This window comes from Vombatus ursinus, unplaced genomic scaffold (assembly GCF_900497805.2).
Source record: "Vombatus ursinus unplaced genomic scaffold, bare-nosed wombat genome assembly UNPS02014786.1, whole genome shotgun sequence".
NCBI lineage: Eukaryota > Metazoa > Chordata > Mammalia > Diprotodontia > Vombatidae > Vombatus > Vombatus ursinus.
In genome coordinates, this window is record NW_020954564.1 from 12,580,012 (window position 1) to 12,598,896 (window position 18,885).

At 43.1% G+C, this 18,885-nt stretch overlaps 1 protein-coding gene across 3 annotated transcripts in view; it reads right to left on the reverse strand.

Moving 5' to 3' along the window:
• Positions 1 to 160: 160 nt before the first annotated feature.
• LOC114047020 (DENN domain-containing protein 1A-like) overlaps positions 161 to 18,885 on the reverse strand; it is a 702,955-nt gene continuing 684,230 nt past the window's right edge. For all 3 annotated transcript variants that reach the window (XM_027867670.1, XM_027867668.1, XM_027867669.1), the window contains 2 exons: positions 4,393 to 4,651; positions 161 to 3,851 (listed from right to left, as the gene is read on the reverse strand). In XM_027867670.1, the coding sequence (XP_027723471.1) occupies positions 2,547 to 3,851; positions 4,393 to 4,651 (1,564 nt within the window). In that variant the 3' untranslated portion in view covers positions 161 to 2,546. The remainder of the gene's footprint in view (positions 3,852 to 4,392; positions 4,652 to 18,885) is intronic.

Genomic DNA, 18,885 nt, shown 5'->3' on the forward strand with positions numbered 1-18,885 from the left:
AGTTTACAGAGTCACGGCAAAGGCGACACTTGAACCCACCTTCATTACCCCTCAGCTCAGTGATTTTCCCACAGTACCAAGCTGCCTCCCTTTTTTTCAGCCCTCCCAGGCCTGGAACCATGAATATCAAAGAAAGTACTTTCAGACCAGGTAAACAAAAGATGTTCTGCCCGAGAGGATTTTATTGAGCTGTCACAGAAAATTAATTCCCAGGTTTGCAAATTCAATGTAGTAAGTGAAGAAAGGTACATACAGTGCTCGTATGTGGACAATACATTGACTACTATTTCCACCCAATTTCTGTAAGTGTGGTTCACAAGATGAAACAGGAGCCATCTGTCCTTACAATAGTCTCGGCTTCTTCAGTGTGCTGTTCACGTGTGCCCTTCTGACCCAGCCTCAGTCTGAAGGGCTCCCAGTGCTAGACATAAAAGAGGAGAGTAGAAAGATGCCTTTTCAGGATGGGGAGGGGTGTTGTGCGTGCCTGGGCATCACTGATATATCCCCGGGCATGGCATTGATCCTTGGCACATGCCACGAAGGGGAGACTGAAACCATGGAAATCTAAGCATGCACTGCTTTGGGGGTCATTGTGATTGACCTTCTATTCATTCCAGTGTTGGGCTGAGCAGTCCAGTCTGGCCTGGCTTAAGAAACAAATTCAAAGATTCAAGTTCTTCATCCAACTCCAGTTGATGAGGCAACTTCCCCTTCTGAATCACACATGCTTTATGATTGAGGACAAACCTTTGAGAGACTACTTCTAGTCCCTGAATCCAAAAGTGACCATCTGATTTGCCAAAGCAGCAAACATTCCCAGAAATCAAGAATGTCAATGAGGCCCACATGGCTCTCCCTGAGCTGTGGACATCTTCATGATTATGAATAGGATTACTTGGGTGAGGCTCAGAATCCAGGGCACATGGTTGCTACAGCAGCAGGCTTCATGGACGAGCCAGCTCATCCAAAATCAGGAAATGAAAGACCAGGTTGAAATGTGAACAATTTCCTTTGTCCTCAAAGGTTGTTGTTGTTGTTTTTTAAACCCAGACAGCCTGAATAAGTTTCAGTTCAACCATCAAGGCTTGCCCCCATCCAAGACATAATGAATTGGATAAAATAAAGGAGGGAAAATTACAGATTAAAAACATCAAAATGATCATTTTCAACTTAACTCAGGTGTGGGAGAAATGAGCACTGGTTCTGCTCCTGGAGAGAAGAGGCACAGATTTAATGCTCTTCTAAGAGCCAACCCTTGACTTCATCCTATTCTAGCTGTAGGGGAGGGGAGGGGAGGGAGGGATGACTTTCCCCTTCTGTCATCAAGAAGTAGTCAAAGAACATCTAATGCGGGCAGAACGGTTGTCTCCTCCCTCCCCTCCAAGATCCCTTTTCCCCAAAGCTTCTCTCCCTGAAAGCAGGGGTATGTGTGAAAGGAAGACCTCGGGTGGATCCTAATGCCATCCCACATAAAGGAAAGTCAGCAGCATTAACCCATAGGCTATCTTGTGTAGCTAGATGTTTTCATCGGACAAAACTCAATCTGGCTTTTGACTCCCAGTCTTTTTCCACTTAGGTTGAACAGGACCACCTCCCAGGAGAGATAGGCCAGAAATGTCTGGGCCCTGTCTTTGATAATAAAATAAGCTACTATGATATCCAGTTCAGATATGGACATTTAGGACACTTATATATCATATTAACATAGAACTATAAGAGCAAGGGTATAATATAAGGGCTCCTCTTAATGACTCCTTCTGATGTCTTTTTTTAAAATCTTCTAAAAATCAAAGTTGCTGGTGTCCAGAGCTGGCTCTGTGCTATGTTTTCCGGAAATAGGAATTTCAAGGATCAATGATCCCTAGCATGTTGAATGTCAAAAAACAAGCAAAAAAATAATCTAACACTCCCTATGAAAGTGAATGTGGTTGGATGACTGGGTCTCTACTTCTAGGTAGGCTTTGAAGAGTATCTAAGATGAAGATTGTCCAAGAACAATAGAACTTAAATCTTGAGACAAGGAGTTGGGGTGTGGAGAGCAGGGAGAGCCTTTTCTGACGCTCACTTGGGTTTAATTGTCTTGAGTAAGGCCATGGGTAATACTGACATCCTTACCTGTCCACAACTGTTGGGCCCGGGGGGACCTGACCAGATAATGGGCTAAGAGAAAAGAAATTGGCTTTCCTGCCGGTGGGAGTGGTATCAGAAAGGAGAAACTAATTACCAACGAGTCAGTGCAGAAACCCATGGGAAGGATAAGGCCAAAATGCAGGCCAAGTCTCACTTCTGATGGCAGTGGCAAAAACCTTAGGAAGAACTGGGCAAAGTGGGGTTTCATTGAGTCAAAATTCATTTCCATCAGTAGAAACTGCTTGGAAGTCATAGCTAGGGAAGAGGAGACAGGGAGAGGAGGGAGTGGAGGGAATTATTTCTTTACAATAGCCAGTTAATCCTTCATGCTTCAAAACTGTTGGATGTAGACAAACCCCAAACACCTTCCAAAAACACACATCCCTGTCTACCAACCTCAAATTCTTCTTTGGATCTTACTCAAAGGTTTCCCAACGCTTCCGAAGCTGCTCCACTTTTCCTTGAGTGGGCGCAATCTCCTGCTTAGTCTTCTGTAACAAATCCTCAAACGGATCCCTGGTTTCTTTGGGGCCTGAAGACTGTAATACTGGCTCTAGGCTATTGAAAGGCCTAGGGGGAACCACTGGAGGGTCTCCAGGTCTCAGGATCAACCCCTGCTTGGCCTCAGCTGGCCTTGAGCTGGATCGCACTAGGGGCAACGTTCGGATTTTAGAAGGGCCACCCAAGTGGCTGGGTTGGCTTGGGCCACTTTGGGTAGTGCCATGGCCTGGTGGTGGGCAGGAGCTGACATGTGGCCCTGGGGGAACCTGCCCAAACAGATTAGGCATTGAGAGAGCTGAGAGGCTGGGCTGAGGTCTCTGTGGGGTATAAAAGCCGGGGCTGGATGCCATAAAGCTGGGAGTGAAAGCCTGGCCCAGGGAAGCTGGAGAGGGAGCAAAGGGTCCCCCAACACACTGGGTCATAGATACTGGCAGAGCTGTTGGCACATGTTGGGCAAAGGGGTTGAGTGATGGTTGGAGGAATGGGGTGGTGGCTGAAGCTGAAGGGAAGCCCAGCTTGGGCACAAATGGGGTGGATGCAGGGGTGAAGTCACCCACACCACAGGGAAAGCCACTGGTATTGGGAACTACAGAGCCAGGGGGAGCCCTGTCTGGCCAGCTGGTCTTTAGAGGGTCTAGGAGAGTCAACAGGTAATCACTCTCACAGCCTGCAGGGTCTGTGACCACACGGACTGGCTTGAGAATATCAGTGGCACTACTAGGCGTGGGGAGAAGCCTTGGTGGGGGTGGCAGATAACTGAGAGGTGGTCGACTTTCCAGATCCCTCGAGAGGGCTGAATTCCCAAATGCCTCTGGTATCAGTTCAGAGGTGGTGTCAGAGGGCCCAAGGCCTGGGGTCTTCCCAGGCTCAGTGGTGATAAAGGGTTGAAGCTTTGCAGGCCGGGCTGTAGGTGGTGGGGGTACAATGCCCAGCTCTGGTGTCTTCCTTCCCTGAGGTCTGGGGATGGTGATGTTGCCCTGTGTAGGAGTGGGGGTTTCCTCTTTCTCTCCATGGGTCAAGATGCTATCCCGGCTTCGGGGTCTCCGAGGCAGAGACGGGGTACTCCCTAGAGATGCCAGAGGCCTTTCTGGGGAAGGCTGAGAATGTTTGGTAGGAATGGCCATATCATCCTGGCCCATGCTCCACAGCTGGTTGTAAGGATGGGTGAGCTTCAGCCCAGGCATTATTCTGCTTCTTTCGCTTGAGCACAGGTCCATTCTCTGTTCACAAAACATAAGACAGAGGCTTAGAAGCTATTTGGGGTTTCACAACATAGATACAGAGAAAATGCCAATATATTGCAAGCTTCTCTGTCTTATAAAATGAAATTAAATGAGATCATCTCAAAAGTGCTTTCTAGATCCAACATCCAAAGTTCTATATTCTAAAAAATCTATGTTCTAAGGTCCCTCTGAGATCTGACACTCTAAATATTTAATGATGTACCATCCTACCTTCCAGGGCCCATCCAGGCAAGGCATTCTATATTCTAAGATCCCTTACAGCACTATAATTCTATGTTCTAAGATCTCCCTTTGAACTTAAACAGTCTAAGTTCTTGTTCTACAGTTCTATATTCTTGGAACTTTTAATGTTCTAAGGGCCTTCTAGCCTTAATGTTCTAGATTTCCTAATTCCGATGTTTAGTGTTGCCTGTGGAAGGAAAGCTACTTCCATGCAATGTTAATTTCTTTTTGGGTGGTCATTAGTGGAGAGGGGTAGCCAACAGTCCTTTTCCCTCACCCCCAACTTTGGCCATACCTGGTAATCAAATGTGCAAGGCTGGTCGCCCTGATCCTTAGGCGGCCTGAGGTCTTCTAAGCTCTTTGCTTGGCTCAGTGGCTGAGGCAGCTGCTCTACCTCCAAACTGCTGAAAATGTCCTCCAGGAGGCTGATATCTGCAATTCTGTCAGGTGGCGGTGGTGGAGGACCCAGGGCTTCCTTTGCTCGCTTTTCTGGGCTCCCTGTCTCTTCTCCATCTGCACTGTCTGACTCTCTCAGGACTCGGTATGGCAGAGGCCTAAGAAGGGACAAAGTCTGAATTCCAACCAGATACACTCGGAGTCAGGGTATCCTTTCAGGGAAGATTACATTTTTAAACCCTAAGCAAATTAGAGGAAGCGTGGGATAATGGAAAAAGCACTGGACCAGGAGTCAAGAAATTTAGGTTTTAGTCCTCACCCATCCATTAACTTGCTGTGTGAAGTTGGGGAAAGTACTTCTTTTTCCTGAGCCCTTGTTTTACAAAATGGAGCTTAACTTTACTGGTTACTTGCTAAGTAACTTTATCCCTCTCTGGGCGTCAGGTTCCTCATCTATTAAATGAAGATGCATTGCAGCAGGGGTTCTTGGTCTTTTTTGATCCACCTGCTTCAGGCCGGGTGAACAGGACTCTGGGCTGGCCAGGCTGAGTCTCTGCTGCCCAACCCCCTTGGCAGTATGGTGAAGCCTGTGGGCTTTGTGTAGGATATATTTGGATGCATCTGCAGAGATATCGATGGAGAGACTCCCTTTCTGGGGTTCTCTCTGGATGATGCCCTAGCCGAGATCCATTGGGAGAAAATCCAATTTTGTTTTTTTCTATTTTGGACTATATTTGGATGGTCTATTTTCTGATGTGTTTCCTTTTCAAGTCTGACCAGTTTATTTGATCCAATTTATGCTTTGAATGCTTTATATATTGATATATTTTGTATGACAGTGACCATTTTGAATATGAAAATGAATATGAGCAGAATGGATTTTGCATCCCTAAGATATTGGTGTTAATAGTTTACCGGGAGCACACCATGGGAGCTCATATATGTAACTCTTTTTTTTTTTTTTTAAACTTTTGAGCAGACCTAGACTGCTTGCCTTATCATAATGTGAATCCAGACAACTCATTGAGATCCTTATGTACTACAGGTCATAGGATAGGGTTTATCTGATGACCTAGAAATCTTGAGTAATCAACTCCAAATATGTTATCTCTTTTGGGGAGCCCCCAAACCCTTTGGGGATTTTTGGAATATGTTTTCCTTTTTAAGTTAGCTTGTTTGTCCTAGTAAGGGATAACCTCCACTTGGATTTAAGGAATCTGTGGAGAAATTTTGGGTGCTCTCTGGTGTTTCAGAGATATAGATGAATCCCTCTCCCATGCAGCTGTGCCTATGGGTTTCAAGAAGAGGGGCCCCTCCCTGGGAGAGGGAAGGGGTTAGTGCTCTGGCCCCACTTGTGCCAGGAGGTTTATATTGTTACCCAAGCACCAAAATCAAGAAACCAAAATCTGGTTTCTTACTTGAAGGGTAAGGGGGTGACTTCCAGTAGCTTCAGGTCCCTAGTTCCTATGGGGATAACTCTACATGTGCTGAGACTCTGTAGGGACTAGGCTTTCCATCTGAAATGGGAAGCTTGATTTTCTTTCTCCTATTCTTTTCTTTATTGTCTCTGGGTTAGTGAAGGTCTTTGTAAAGACCAAAATAAGTGCTAACCTTTGAGAATTTTATAAAATGATGTCTGCTTGCTAAAATTGTGTAACTGTGATTTTGGAAGTGAGTGTAATAGCCAGGCCCACCAGCTATGGGAGGCCTGTAACCTTGTCGAACAAAGTTAATTCTGGGGATTGTTTGTGAACTATCCCATGTGGCCTTTGCCAAAAAAGCATCCTGGTTGATTTGCAGGTGACAGCAAATATTTAACTGTGGGGACAGCATAAGGGAAGGCGTTTCCTCCCCACCTAGGTTTGGTCACAGAAGACCAAGAATGTAATTACAAGGTATTAATGAGGTGTTAAACTAACTGAAAAGATGCTGTTTATGCCATGATCATTTATGAGGTGAAAACACCTATTCAATTAGGTCAATAAGGGAAGAATGTGATTGGCTGAATAAACAAATTAGTGATGGCTCTGTGGCCTTTAAAGAGCTAAGCTTTGGAAAAATCTCAATAGTTTGGGGGTAGAAGAGATTACAAGCACTGGGAGATGCCTATAAAAGAAGAAAGAGAATTTCTCTTTCCTCCCCCATCAGTCATGTAGCACTGAAGGGTAGCTATTTTACCAGTAGGAAACACTCATCCAGGGTCTGTGTGACTCCTGGCAACAAAGAAGAGAATTGGATTATGAAGAGGAGTAGATGCTGGGAATGAAACTAAGCAACTCACCTAGTAGAGAAGCTGTACCTAGGGAAAGGTATGTTAGGACTCTGCAAAGAGAGGTCTTCCAGGCCATGCAGTATCAGGAGTTGTAAATGGCCTGGGCCACATGTGTGTACCCTATCTCACTACCATCATACTCTAGGTTTGAGCCCACTCTTCTTATGGACTCTGTGTGTAGTTGTGTGAGAGTGTACCCTAGGTTTATGCACGGAATGTTTTGTACCTACTATTCTTATTATGCTAGCTTAGTAAATGTCTTTGTTAAAAGTTAATTGAATCTATTGGCTGATTGTTAATGGAAGGTACACTGTTGAGGGCTTATGAGTGTTAGAAGTGGAACCTGACAAGGTTACCCCCATAGCAGCTATCCTCCGGGGAACCAATCTATGAGTATGAGTTAGAGGGAGTGCCCCACAGGGAATGTTATACCATAAAGTCACACAGTAAAGCTCTCTGGGCCCAAGACCCAAAGTCCAGGAAAGAGGTTAGCGAGTTAATGATTATTGGAGCTAGGATCCAATCAGGATGAATTGCCATAGCATAGAACGGAGAGAAGCTGGACCCAGTCGGCAGAGTTTCCTCACACACAATTTTCCCAAGCATCTTACCAAAACACAGGAAAAACACAAGGGGATTTGCATGCGCCTGGGAGGGGAAACAGTATAATGTGTATCCAATTAACAATAAGACCTGACATGCCTTTCGGAGGTGATTGGCATCTGATTGGCAGCTGGTCTCACTGTGGCATTTAAACAAGGTTTTAGATTAAGGGGGGAAATATTTGTGAAGGGAGAGAAAAGGGAAAGGTATCGTGGCAGGAGCCTACCTTCCCTCCCCCCGAACGCAGCAAATCATACACATTCATGAGCCAAATGTGTCTGAGTTCATCTTTCACAAGCAGAGGAACAATAAACAGATGCAGGCTGGGAGGGGGGCCACACAGCTAATGCTGGTGGCTTGTACTGCACACCCTCATGCTGCCCCCCCAATGGCATTTGGTGGCTAACAAGCAGTCCTAGCTCATTAATGGTTACATGAAGACCCAAGGCTGAGGGAGACTGAGGGCAAGGGTCACACAGGCAGGGAGCTGTGCAGCTGAGCCTTGACTGGGAGGTGGGGGGAGGGTGAAAGGAAAGGGAACAACAAACAGATTGAGGAAGGCAGAGGGGCTGAAGGCTCTGCAGAAGCATGTTTCTATCAGGGCAATATCTTTTTTACTACATGTGTGTATGTGTAGGGGGTACAGTCTCCTTCCCTGACTCATACCCCTTTTCCACATCATATTCCATCAAAGGAATGCCTGTAAGACTCCCCTTTCTTGGACTTGGTTCCCCAACTTATAAAATGAAAGGGTTGGAACAGTTTGACATCAAGGTCATTTCTAGCTCTAACATTCTATGTTCTAACTTTACCATTCAATGTTCTAACATTCATTTGCTCTGAGGTGCTTTTCTAGTATTAACATTCTGTATTCCAATGTTTTATGTTCTAAGGTCCCTCCCAGCACATACATTCTAGGGTTCTGTAAAAGCCTGTCTATGTGGGACCTAAGAGGTTCCCAAACTCTGGGGTTGCTCGTTTGCTCTTGTGAAATTTCTAAACACTTCTAACTTCTTGTCTGCTTTAGTGATAACTTCATCCTTCAAAAGGTGGAAGAGTCAATAAGGGGAAATTCTCTTCCAGGTATGATTCTCATCAACAAGGGAGCAACTAGTTATTGGGGTGGAAATGATGAGACTCTTGGGGGATGGGGAGTGACCACTCCTAGTGTTATAGATGAGAGGATATATCGGGATAGTCTGATATGCCTCTTAGATTTTGGTAAAACAGACTTCAAAGAGTTCAAGGGAAACATAGGTAGGATCCCACGGAATAAAGCACTTCAAGGCAACTCAGCTGTAGGGGGATAGGAGATGCTTAAGAATGAAATTCTGAGGATATACAGGGAAACAATTTCAATGAGGACGAAAAAATGGGATTTTCCTGATATCAATAGGGATTCACTGAGAACTCACTAACCCAACTTAGATTGTAAAAAAGGAATGTGCAGAAGATAAAGCCAAGGCCTGGTAACAGAAAATGACATAAGAGTGTGGCCTGGTCTTGTAACAATGCTGTGAAGAACGCTACTGCTCAGAATGAGAAAAGCAAAGGACAACAAAAAAGTGTTTTCTGTTTTGTTTTAAAGTTCTATTAGGAGAAAAAGGAGGATCAAAGAAGGGATAGGACCTTGGACTGGGATGGATGGGACAACAGAGAATAGGTGGAGCTGCTTGTGGCTTATTTTGCATGTTTCCTCTGACATGGAAATGGCCCCTTGTGCTAGAAATGACAGAACAAGAATGACAGGGAGTTGATACTCAAGACAACTAAGCAGATTATAAGAGAGTCTCTGACTGCCCTCAATGAATGCCATTCATTTTGCCCAGATGAACACCACCTTGAGGTCCTGAAAGAAGTGGCAGATGTGACTGCAGACCTACCACTGTAATATGGGAAAGGTCAGGGAAAACAGGAGAGATGCCACAAGACTGGAGAAGGGCAAATGTCCCAATTTTCACAAGAGGAAAGAGAAGAGTCTGCAAATTACAGGACAGCAAGCTTGACTTCAACTCCTGGGGATTTCAGAACATAAAAGAGATTGTTGGCGAACATCTAGAAAGAAAAGGGAGCAGCCAACCTGGCTTGATCAAGCACAGGTTGGGACATTTGCTTTCTGGACAGGATTACTCTACTACTACATGAGGGGAATACTGTAGATAGAGTTTACCTTGGTTCTAGCAATGCTTTTTAACAAAGTACTCTCTTCTTGTGGAGAACAGAGAGAAATAACAGATTAGACAATAATACAATCAGTTGGATTCTGAACCAGTTGGAGGCAAAGAGTAAGTTGTTATGGGTTCAATGTTGATGTGGCAGGAAGTTTCCAGTGGAGATGTACAGGAATCTGTGCTTGACTCTTGTGCTATTTTAGCATTTTTATCTTTGACTCGGATAAAGGCATAGATGTTATATTCATCAAATCTGCTGATGACACAAAGTGAGGATGCATAGCTAGCACATTGGATGATAGAAAAAGGCCTGAGGGTTTTAGTAGGCAGCAAGTTCACTATGAATCAGTAGTGTGATGTGGCAACTAAAAATGCTAATGAGATCATGGGTAACATAAAGAAGGACGTAGCTTTTAGAATGAGGGAGGTGACAGTTCCACTGGACCCTGCCCTTGGCAGACTACATTTGGAGTATTGTATCATTCTGGGGACCATGGTTTGAGAAGGACATTGAGAAGCTAAAGAGTGTTCAGAGGAGGATAGCTAGGATGGTGGAAAGGCTTGAGTCTATGTCATATGAGGATTGGTTGAAGGAATTGGGCATATTTAGTTTGGAAAAGAGAAGACTCAGAAAGAGAAACATGGGAGCTGTTTTCAAGCATTTGCAGGGTCATCATGTAAAATGGCAAAGTGGCTAGATTTGTTCCATTTGTCCACACTGGGGCAATGGGTGGAAGCTGCAAAGAGGCAAACTGAAGCTTGATACCAGAAGAAATTTCCTCATGATTGTTGTTGCTGAGTCATTTAGTCGTGCCTGACTCTTCGTGACCTCTTGGACCGTATTGTCCGTGGGCTTTTCTTGGCAAAGGTACTGGAGTGGTTTGCCCTTTCCTTCTCCTAACAGAGCTGTTCAAAGGTGCAATGGCTGCCTTGACAGGTGGTAGGAGTCTTCAGGTAGAGGCCAGGTAATCACTTGTTGGGCGGGTTGTGGTGGAGATTCTTTTTGTTTAGGGCTGAACGAGATGGCTGCTGAGGTCTCTTCCTACTCTCAAGATTCTGTGATTCACTCTTGCCCTCTAAAGCTACCAGGCAGACTACCATCTCAGTAGTCCCAAAGTACAGAGCTTGGGCAGAGTCACCTCCTAAGAGTTCAAGCTCTAAACCTCTTACTCAGATTGTACCCAGCCTTACAATTGTTCCAAGGCCTCACTGTAGTTACTTGTAGCTAAAGTGAAGGAAAAGGCAGTGGTCACAGAACCTTGGAAACAGCACCATCTCCTGGCCATGAGGATTCTCACATCTTCCCCAGGTTTCTGGGACACTTGTGTGTGATCTTAATGGGTCATACACACTCCCCATCTTGATATTTAAACTCAAACTTGTCACTAGTGACAGTAGAAGTTAATTTACTTAGAACAATTTCCCCATCTGAACTTCAATTATGAGGATGGGAACAAATTAATCTTTAAGGTGCTTTTCAGTTCTAACATTCTATGTTCTTTATTCTAGCCTAGGTTTTAAGGTTACATACGGATCTGCCAATCTGTAAGTTCAATGTTACCAAAATAGATGATCTGTGGATTAGTACATAAGCAAGTCTTATCCAGTTGTATGAGGCACAGAGAGCTCAAGTCATTTGCCCAGAGTCACAGACGCTTAATTTCAGAGGTGGAATTTGAAGCCAGGTAATCCTGATTCCCAGACTTTAAGGCATTCCATTCACTATGCCAGGCTTAGTGAAACTTAGTGAAAGGTTTAAATTATAGAACAAATTAAGAAATAGAGGTCTCACTGCTTTCAAGTATAGTATGTTTATGAGCTAAGAGAAAATGGGATCTAAGAAACAATATGAGTTCTGTTAATTTTTAGAACATGAAATTTAGAATTGGTCAGTAATACATAATAATGCACTAAACTTAAAAATGCCTTGATAAAAAATATTTAACTACTACTTTATCCTGGATTGAAAGGCATATTAAAGAAATCCTTTATTCCTTGAACCTTTAGTATTGGAAAGAAAGTCAACTGATTTCAGACTAGATTGTTAGTTCACAAGTTGGAGGTTAAAAATTCTCAGAGGAAGAAATGATGTCATATTCTTTCTTTATTAAGAATCATATATACCATACTTGAATACTCCAAATGATTGGGATTCAAATGAATAAATTTTTAATATTTGGGGTGCCAAGCTAATATGGTTTCTTTTCTTTTCTTTACTGACCATCTGCTGTTACAATGAAACTTCCATGCATCACAGCAAAGTCTCCAAGCAAGAATAGCCCTTTAATGAGGCAAGATGGTGTCATGGAAAGAGACTGGGAATCAGGAGGCTGGTCTAACTAAGAGCTCACCGTGTGACTCTGGGCAAATTATTTTGCTTCTCTGGGCCCTGGTTCCTCTAACCTATAAAAAAATTGAGGGAAGGGAAAGAATAGGACTAGATTATCTAGAATCATGAAAGTTGAGAGCTGGAAGGAATCGTAGATATCCAATCCTTTTCATCATACAGATGAAGAACAGAGAGGGAAAGGGACTTACCTGAGACCTCTGATGTACCTTCTTGCAGTAACAGTCTATGTCCTACCATTCTATGTTTCAAAGTCCTTTCCAGCTCTTACATTCTTTGTCCCAAAATCCCTTCCAGGCCTAGCATTGTGTTAAGATCTAGTTAGGCTATAAGAGTCTATGTTGTGAGATCTGTTCCAGCTGTAACATTCTGTGTTCCATATTCTAACCATCTTTGTTCCAAATTTCACCCCAGCTCTGATGTACAATGACCTCTAATCCCAACACAAAGCTTTTCTCATCTATGCATCAGGGCCCATAATCAGCAATCTGCTATTGTACAACTGAGCAAGCTTCTTTCCAAGGAAGGATATGCCCAAATCCCGATGAAAGCAGCCCTTATTAAAGAAAAAATAATTTTAAGGTCTATACTTCTGATTTAAAAAATAGAATTCAATATCAATAAAAATCAATGGGGTTTAATTTTTTTTTTTGCCACAAAGCCATTTCCTTACAGACTTCATTTTTAATGAATTATATATGAACTCGATAAAAGTTTGTTGTAGTAATTTGGTTTTCAGTTAAGTTAATTGAGATGGGCTGGCCAATTGGCAAAATTGGCTGGTTTCTGCATATGGGCACTAAAATACATCCTGAGGTTTGGCACGGCATTCTGATTTGAGTATGCTGTTAGCCAAAGGTTTGTTAATTTCTGGTGAGTGCAGCAAATATTATTTGCACAGTATAACAGATTAGCCAGAGAGAAGCAGATCAGTCTTGAAATTAAAAGACACCTATGAACAAAGCCCCAAACTCCTGTTTAAACCAACAAAGCCAGAACATAAACGGTACAAATAAAAGCATACACCACAAGCTGTAATAATGTAACAGAGGAGATGCCTGCCTAGTGGAGTGGCCCAGGCATGTGTCATGCTGGAAGCTGGCAGGCGAGGAGGAGGAATCTTTGATGGGGGGTGCTAGGAAGGCAGTAGCAGTGAATGATGAATCATGATGGGGGGTAGGGGGGATGGGTAGAAGAAGGAGTTCGAGGAGGGAGAGGGGAACTTGGAAAAAAATGGATATCAAGGGGAGAAGGCAGGTGGGGGTGGGGGTGGGGTCCATCCCTGGACAACGGCAGAGCATGCTCTAGCAGTAGACCATTAGCTCTTTATATCCATGGAAGGGCCAAGGCAAAAAAAAAAACAAAAAAAAACAAACAAAAAAAAAACCCCCAACATCCGTGCACACATCCCATGCTTTAGATTTGCACAGCAAAGGCCAAACCATGCACCAGAGACCACAAGCAGGGTCATCGAGCAGAGCTCAATGCTTAACACTAACGAATTCAGAGAAAAACACAGAGGAAGAAAGAGGGAGAGAGAGACCATTCAAAGGGAGTACAGAAGAAGAAGTTGTCAGAATAGCCAGAGAAAGGGTCCTCTTCCCGCTGATCATCATCAGAAGAGTCTTCAGAGAGAAAGACTGTATAGTGTCGCAAGGGCTTTACCAGGCTGAAGGAAAGAGGGAAACAAAAGACAACAAGAAATTATAAGATGTCTTGATCAGTTAATCTTTGATAGGAGGAAAGGGGAAAAGATGGAGAGGGAGAAATGCAGAATTGAAGAAGCAATCTCAGCTCTCCTTTTCCATGTTAGAGCATCTACCTAACGGAGGCCAATCCGGCGACTGACCAGGGCAGCTTGTCACACATTTGAGGAATATACATCTCAGCTTCCCAGTGCCACCCTGGGTGCCCCAGCACTACTGCAGCCTGGGGTGAACCTCCCTAAAAGCTGCATACCATCTCCAATCCTTGGAGCTGTGGCAGCCACACATATCAAGTTCTCAGTGAAGAGAAATTCTGAATGAATCACACTTCCCCACTATAATGGAAGTATATTATAAAATTGATGTACTTTTTAAACGTCTTTTTTTGGGGGGGCAAGATGCAATGAAACATCAAAAACACATTGTTAAAGATAAATTGAGACATATGATAAATTCTAATGAGAATACTTAAAAGTGTTACAAAAATGACTATACAAGGCATTGTTTCCTCATCTGTAAAGTGATTGTATTGGATTAAATGATCTCTACTGTCTCTTACTGTTCTAATATGTTTTATGCTAACATTCCATGCTCTAAGGTACTTTTCAGCTCTAATATTCAATATTTTAGCATTCTATGTTAAGTCTAAGGTTCCTTTTCAGGCCTAATGGTCTCTATGTTCCAAGGGTCCCTCAAGGTCTAAGAATCTATGACTCCATGAGAGCAAAGGGCACTAAGGGAGTCAACAGGACATCAGAAAGAGGAGTAGTAGATTACAAAGAACCTGAATATCTGGTTAGAGGTGCTACTCCAAAGTGATGCATGCACAGCAACAGACCAACAAACAGCCAACCCTATGGAGAAGGAATATGGAACGGCAATGCTTTGCTGATTGGTGGTGGCTCTTTGGAATTCTCTCTTAGATGCCTCTTCAGAGAGTCTTTTTCATCTGTGATATGGTGATTAAATATTAATTATTATAAAAAATACATCTGCCTTGTCAGCCACCTATGAGCTCTACCTATAAACACAAACACATATACAGTATATATAAAATATCTCCACAGTATATATGAATTATACACTGACCAGAACTCAAGTCAGACACTTACTAAGGCATTCCCCTCCCACAACTCCCAAGACCTAGAGACAGAGGCAGTGCCAGGTTCTATAAAAAACAACAGAAAGAAGAGTAATTTTGGGTTTATATTTTGTTGTTATTAATCATACTTGAATCACTGCTATTATTTCCTAGCCATTATAGTCATGTGAAATAGTTGGGTGTGTTTCTTTTTTTCCCCTTTCTTTGAGTGGAAAGGACCTTGCTTAAACCCTTCTACCTCATTTCTTCTCACGCAAGAGAGAATTTGGGCTTTGGTTGGTCCTGTCTTTGTCATTGAGGCAGCCTATGTTTCTGACTGAGTACAGAGTCAGGGAGGAGTAACAGAGCCCAAATGAGCAGGGAAAGGGTTTGACCCAATAATAAAAGGATCATAGACTCGTAGGACTTTAGAGTTGGTAGGGGCCTTAAAGATCATCTAGGCCAGAGGTGTCAAACTTAGATAGAAATGGACCCTGCGGGCTGCATGCTGACTTAGAAAACCACAGATTAATATCATCTATGTTGTGTTGAATTTTAATTTTTTGTCAAACATTTTTCAATTGCGTTTAATCTGGTTGGGGCCCACTTGGGAGTTGGGGAGCAGCAAGTCTGACACCTCTGATCCAGTCCGACCTCAGCTTTTCACATTTAAGTAAACAGGCACATAGAGAATGAGTGGCTTGATCAAGATTTCAGTGGCAGAGATTGAATTTAAACCCATTTCTTTTGATTCTCAATTTAACATTCTTTCTATTACACCAGTAACAATGAACACTAGGACATTTCTACAGAGCTTAAAGTTTATAAACCATTTTCCTTGTAATATCCCCATACTGCAGATAAGGAAAGTGAGGCTGAGGAGGCACAGGACTTATCCAATGTTACATGGATTGTGTGTAGGAACCAGGGCTGGAACTCGGGTCTTTTCACTATACCACACAGCCTCTTGCAGGGTCTTAATGAAGCTTTCTCCTTTAACTGGTCAAGGAAGGTGGGGCCAGCATTCATTAGAAAGAGGTTAGCCATATATTATCAGGAGACAACCTACTTCCTGTTTCACCACATGCCCAGACAGACTGGTAGAACTGCCTAGTTCGCCAGTCCTGCTGTCCATCCTGTTGCTGGGCCATCTGGCTTGCTCGGCTCCTCTCAGCATCTTGTCTCATTCTGATTTATGATGCTCCTGCTTATAACTTGGTGTTTTCTGTTCTCCCTTCATCCACCCCAGTCACTAGATCTCCAAAGCCTCACATTTTGCAGGTACTTCCTTCCCCACCCCAGGTCTGAGGCTGCAGCTGTCTGTTAACCCAATGTCTCCTACGGACATGGATATGTCCACTGGTAGATGCCTAAGAGCCACAGCATCTCCTCTGCTCATACTACTCTTCCCAGCTGTATGGCCACAGGCAAGTCAATTCAGTTCTCTAGCATGTGTCTTCTCATCTGTAGTATGGGAATGATGACATTGTAATGGTGCTTTACGGAATTGAACAGATCAAATGAGATATGGAAAGAGCTTTGTGAACCTTAAAGCATTTTATTCATGTTAGTTGTTATTATGTGAGAAACAGTATTAGGTTGTGGAGAGAGCAATGAACTCAGGAGAGACTAGAATTGGAATTTTTTCTTTGACTTGTATTAGCTGGGTGTCCATAGGCAACCTTTTTTGAGCTTCAGCCCCATTAAAAAAATGAAGATAGTAAAACCTATGGTACTCCTTTCACACGGTTGTTTAATTCAACTCAACAAACATTTATTAACAGACTTCTAAGTGTAAGGTGTTATATGAGGTTCTGGGGATACAAGGACAGAAATGAAACCCTCAAGATATTTAGATTCTACTTGGGAGATACTGTGTATATATATATATATATATATGTATATGCATATATATATATATATACACATATATAAATGCAAAGTAGATTCAATATGGGGATGGGGGGACAGAGAGAGAGGGAGAGAGACAGAGAGACAGACAGAGACAAAGACAGGGAGAGAGGCAGAGAAAGACAGAGAGAGAAAGAGACAAAGAGAGAGAGAAGGAAGGGGGGGGAGGGAAGAAGGGACCACATTAGTACCTGGGGAATCAGCAAAGGCCTTATCTATATAGGAGGTGGCACCACAGTTGTGCTATGAGGGAAGCCAAAGATTCTGAGGTGGAGGGGAGGAAGGAGTGTATTACAGATATGGAGAGATGTGGTTTCAAAAGTCATGTATGAGGAACAAGTAGTAGGTCAGTTCAGTTTGACCAGAACAAAGTATGTGAAAAGGGGTAATATTAAATAAATCTGGAAAGGCAGATGGAAGCCAGAATACAGAGGCTTTAAATGTTGGAATGAGGACTTTGTATCTTATCCTAAAAGAATTCTGAGTCAGAGGGTGACATGGTCTGATCCATGTTTTAGGAATATCAATTGGCAGTATCTTAAGAAGTGAACTGGGGAGGGGAGAGAATGGAGGCAGAGTGACTAATTAGGAAGTGATAATAATCCAGTTGAGGGATAAGGGACTAAACGAGGGTGGAATCAGCGTGTTTGGAGAGGAGACAGATGTGAAAGATATTGAAGAGGCAGAATCCACAAACCAGTAACTTATTAGATAGGGAGGATCGAGGATGAATCTAAGGCTGTGAACCTGGGTGGCTGGTGAGATCATCTACAGAAATGGGGATGTTTGGAGGAGGGATGGGTTTTGGGGAAAAATTCTGTTTTGGACATTTGTAGTTTGATGTCTATATAGCTATACGTGTTGAAAAGTCCAGGAGGCAGCTAGTTGGTACTATGAGAGGAGTTAAGGTAAGATATTAAGGGTGAATATACAGATACAGGCATCATATGAACAGAGATAATAATTGAACCCATGGAGGTAGATAAGATTACTAAGGCAGAAATAAATAGAAAGAAGATAAGAGGGCTCAGGACAGAATTTTGGGAGATAGCCAAACAGTGGCTGGGAGAATGATGATTCAGCAAAAGAAGATGAGGAGAGGTCAAATAGGAGGGGGGGAACCAAGAGAGATCAGCATCACAGAAGCTTAGGGAGGAAGGAGATAAAGTCCAAGAGGAAGGAGGTAACTAACAGTGCTAAGAACTGCAGAGAAATCAAGAAAGATGAGGACTGATAAAAAGCCATTGGATTTAGTAGTTAAGAGAATGACGGTAACCTTGTAGAAAAAAGCTTTTGTCTTGGGGTGGGGTTGGACGGCAGACTTCAGGAGATAAAGAAGCAAATGGGAGGAGAGGAAATGGAGGTGATAGGGGTTTCTGGAAATTTGGCTGTGAGAGCAAGAGATATAGGACAATAGTCTGAGGGAATGGCAAAGTCAAATGATGATTTATTTATTTATTTTTTTTAAGGATGGGGAAGACCTGAGTATGTTTGTCTAGAGGAGAAAGTGCCAGTAGATAAAGTGAAAATGAAGATGAAAGAGAGAGAAGGATCCTTTCAGGGCAAGTACTTGAAGAGAGGAAAGAATGGGGTACAAAACACAAATGGAGGAGTTGGCCTTGGCAAGAAGGTGGCGGCAGACCTTTTCATCAGAGACTAGTACAGGAGAGCACTAGTTGATGAATAGGAATTTTGAGGTGTGGTTTGGGGAAATGGAGAACTCATAATGCATGATCTTGATTTTCTGGGAAAAGTTAAGTGGGAGAACCTCTGCTGAGAGGAAGGAGGGAGGAGGTGGTGAGATGTCTGAAGAGCAGAAAGAAACAGCTATGGAGAAGGCAATAAAGAATCAACTAGGGAACAAGACAAGAATTGCTAGGAATTGTTAGACCACAGTGAGGGCCCAGTTGAAATTAGACAGCATAAATTTGTAATAAAGTCAGCTGATACAGAAGAGACTCTCTCCAAGAGAATCCAGCCGTATGGGTTGGTATGGAGGAAGAAGATGGTAGAAGTAATTCAGGTTTGGCAAGGGGAGACAAAATCAAATGAGATAATATATGTAAAGTACTTTGTAAAAATAAAGTGCTTTATAAGTATGATTTCCTATTTTTACTACTCCCGGGCATTTAATGGGTCTCAGGATAGTTTGCACAGGTTAGAGTCCAGATAAGCTTCAGGAGTTAGATAAAGGGGTAGGAACCTGCAGCCTCCAGGCCACATGTGGCCTTCTAGGTCCTTTGGCATGGCCTTTTGACTGAGTCTGAGTTTTACAGAACAAATCCTTTTATTAAAAAGATT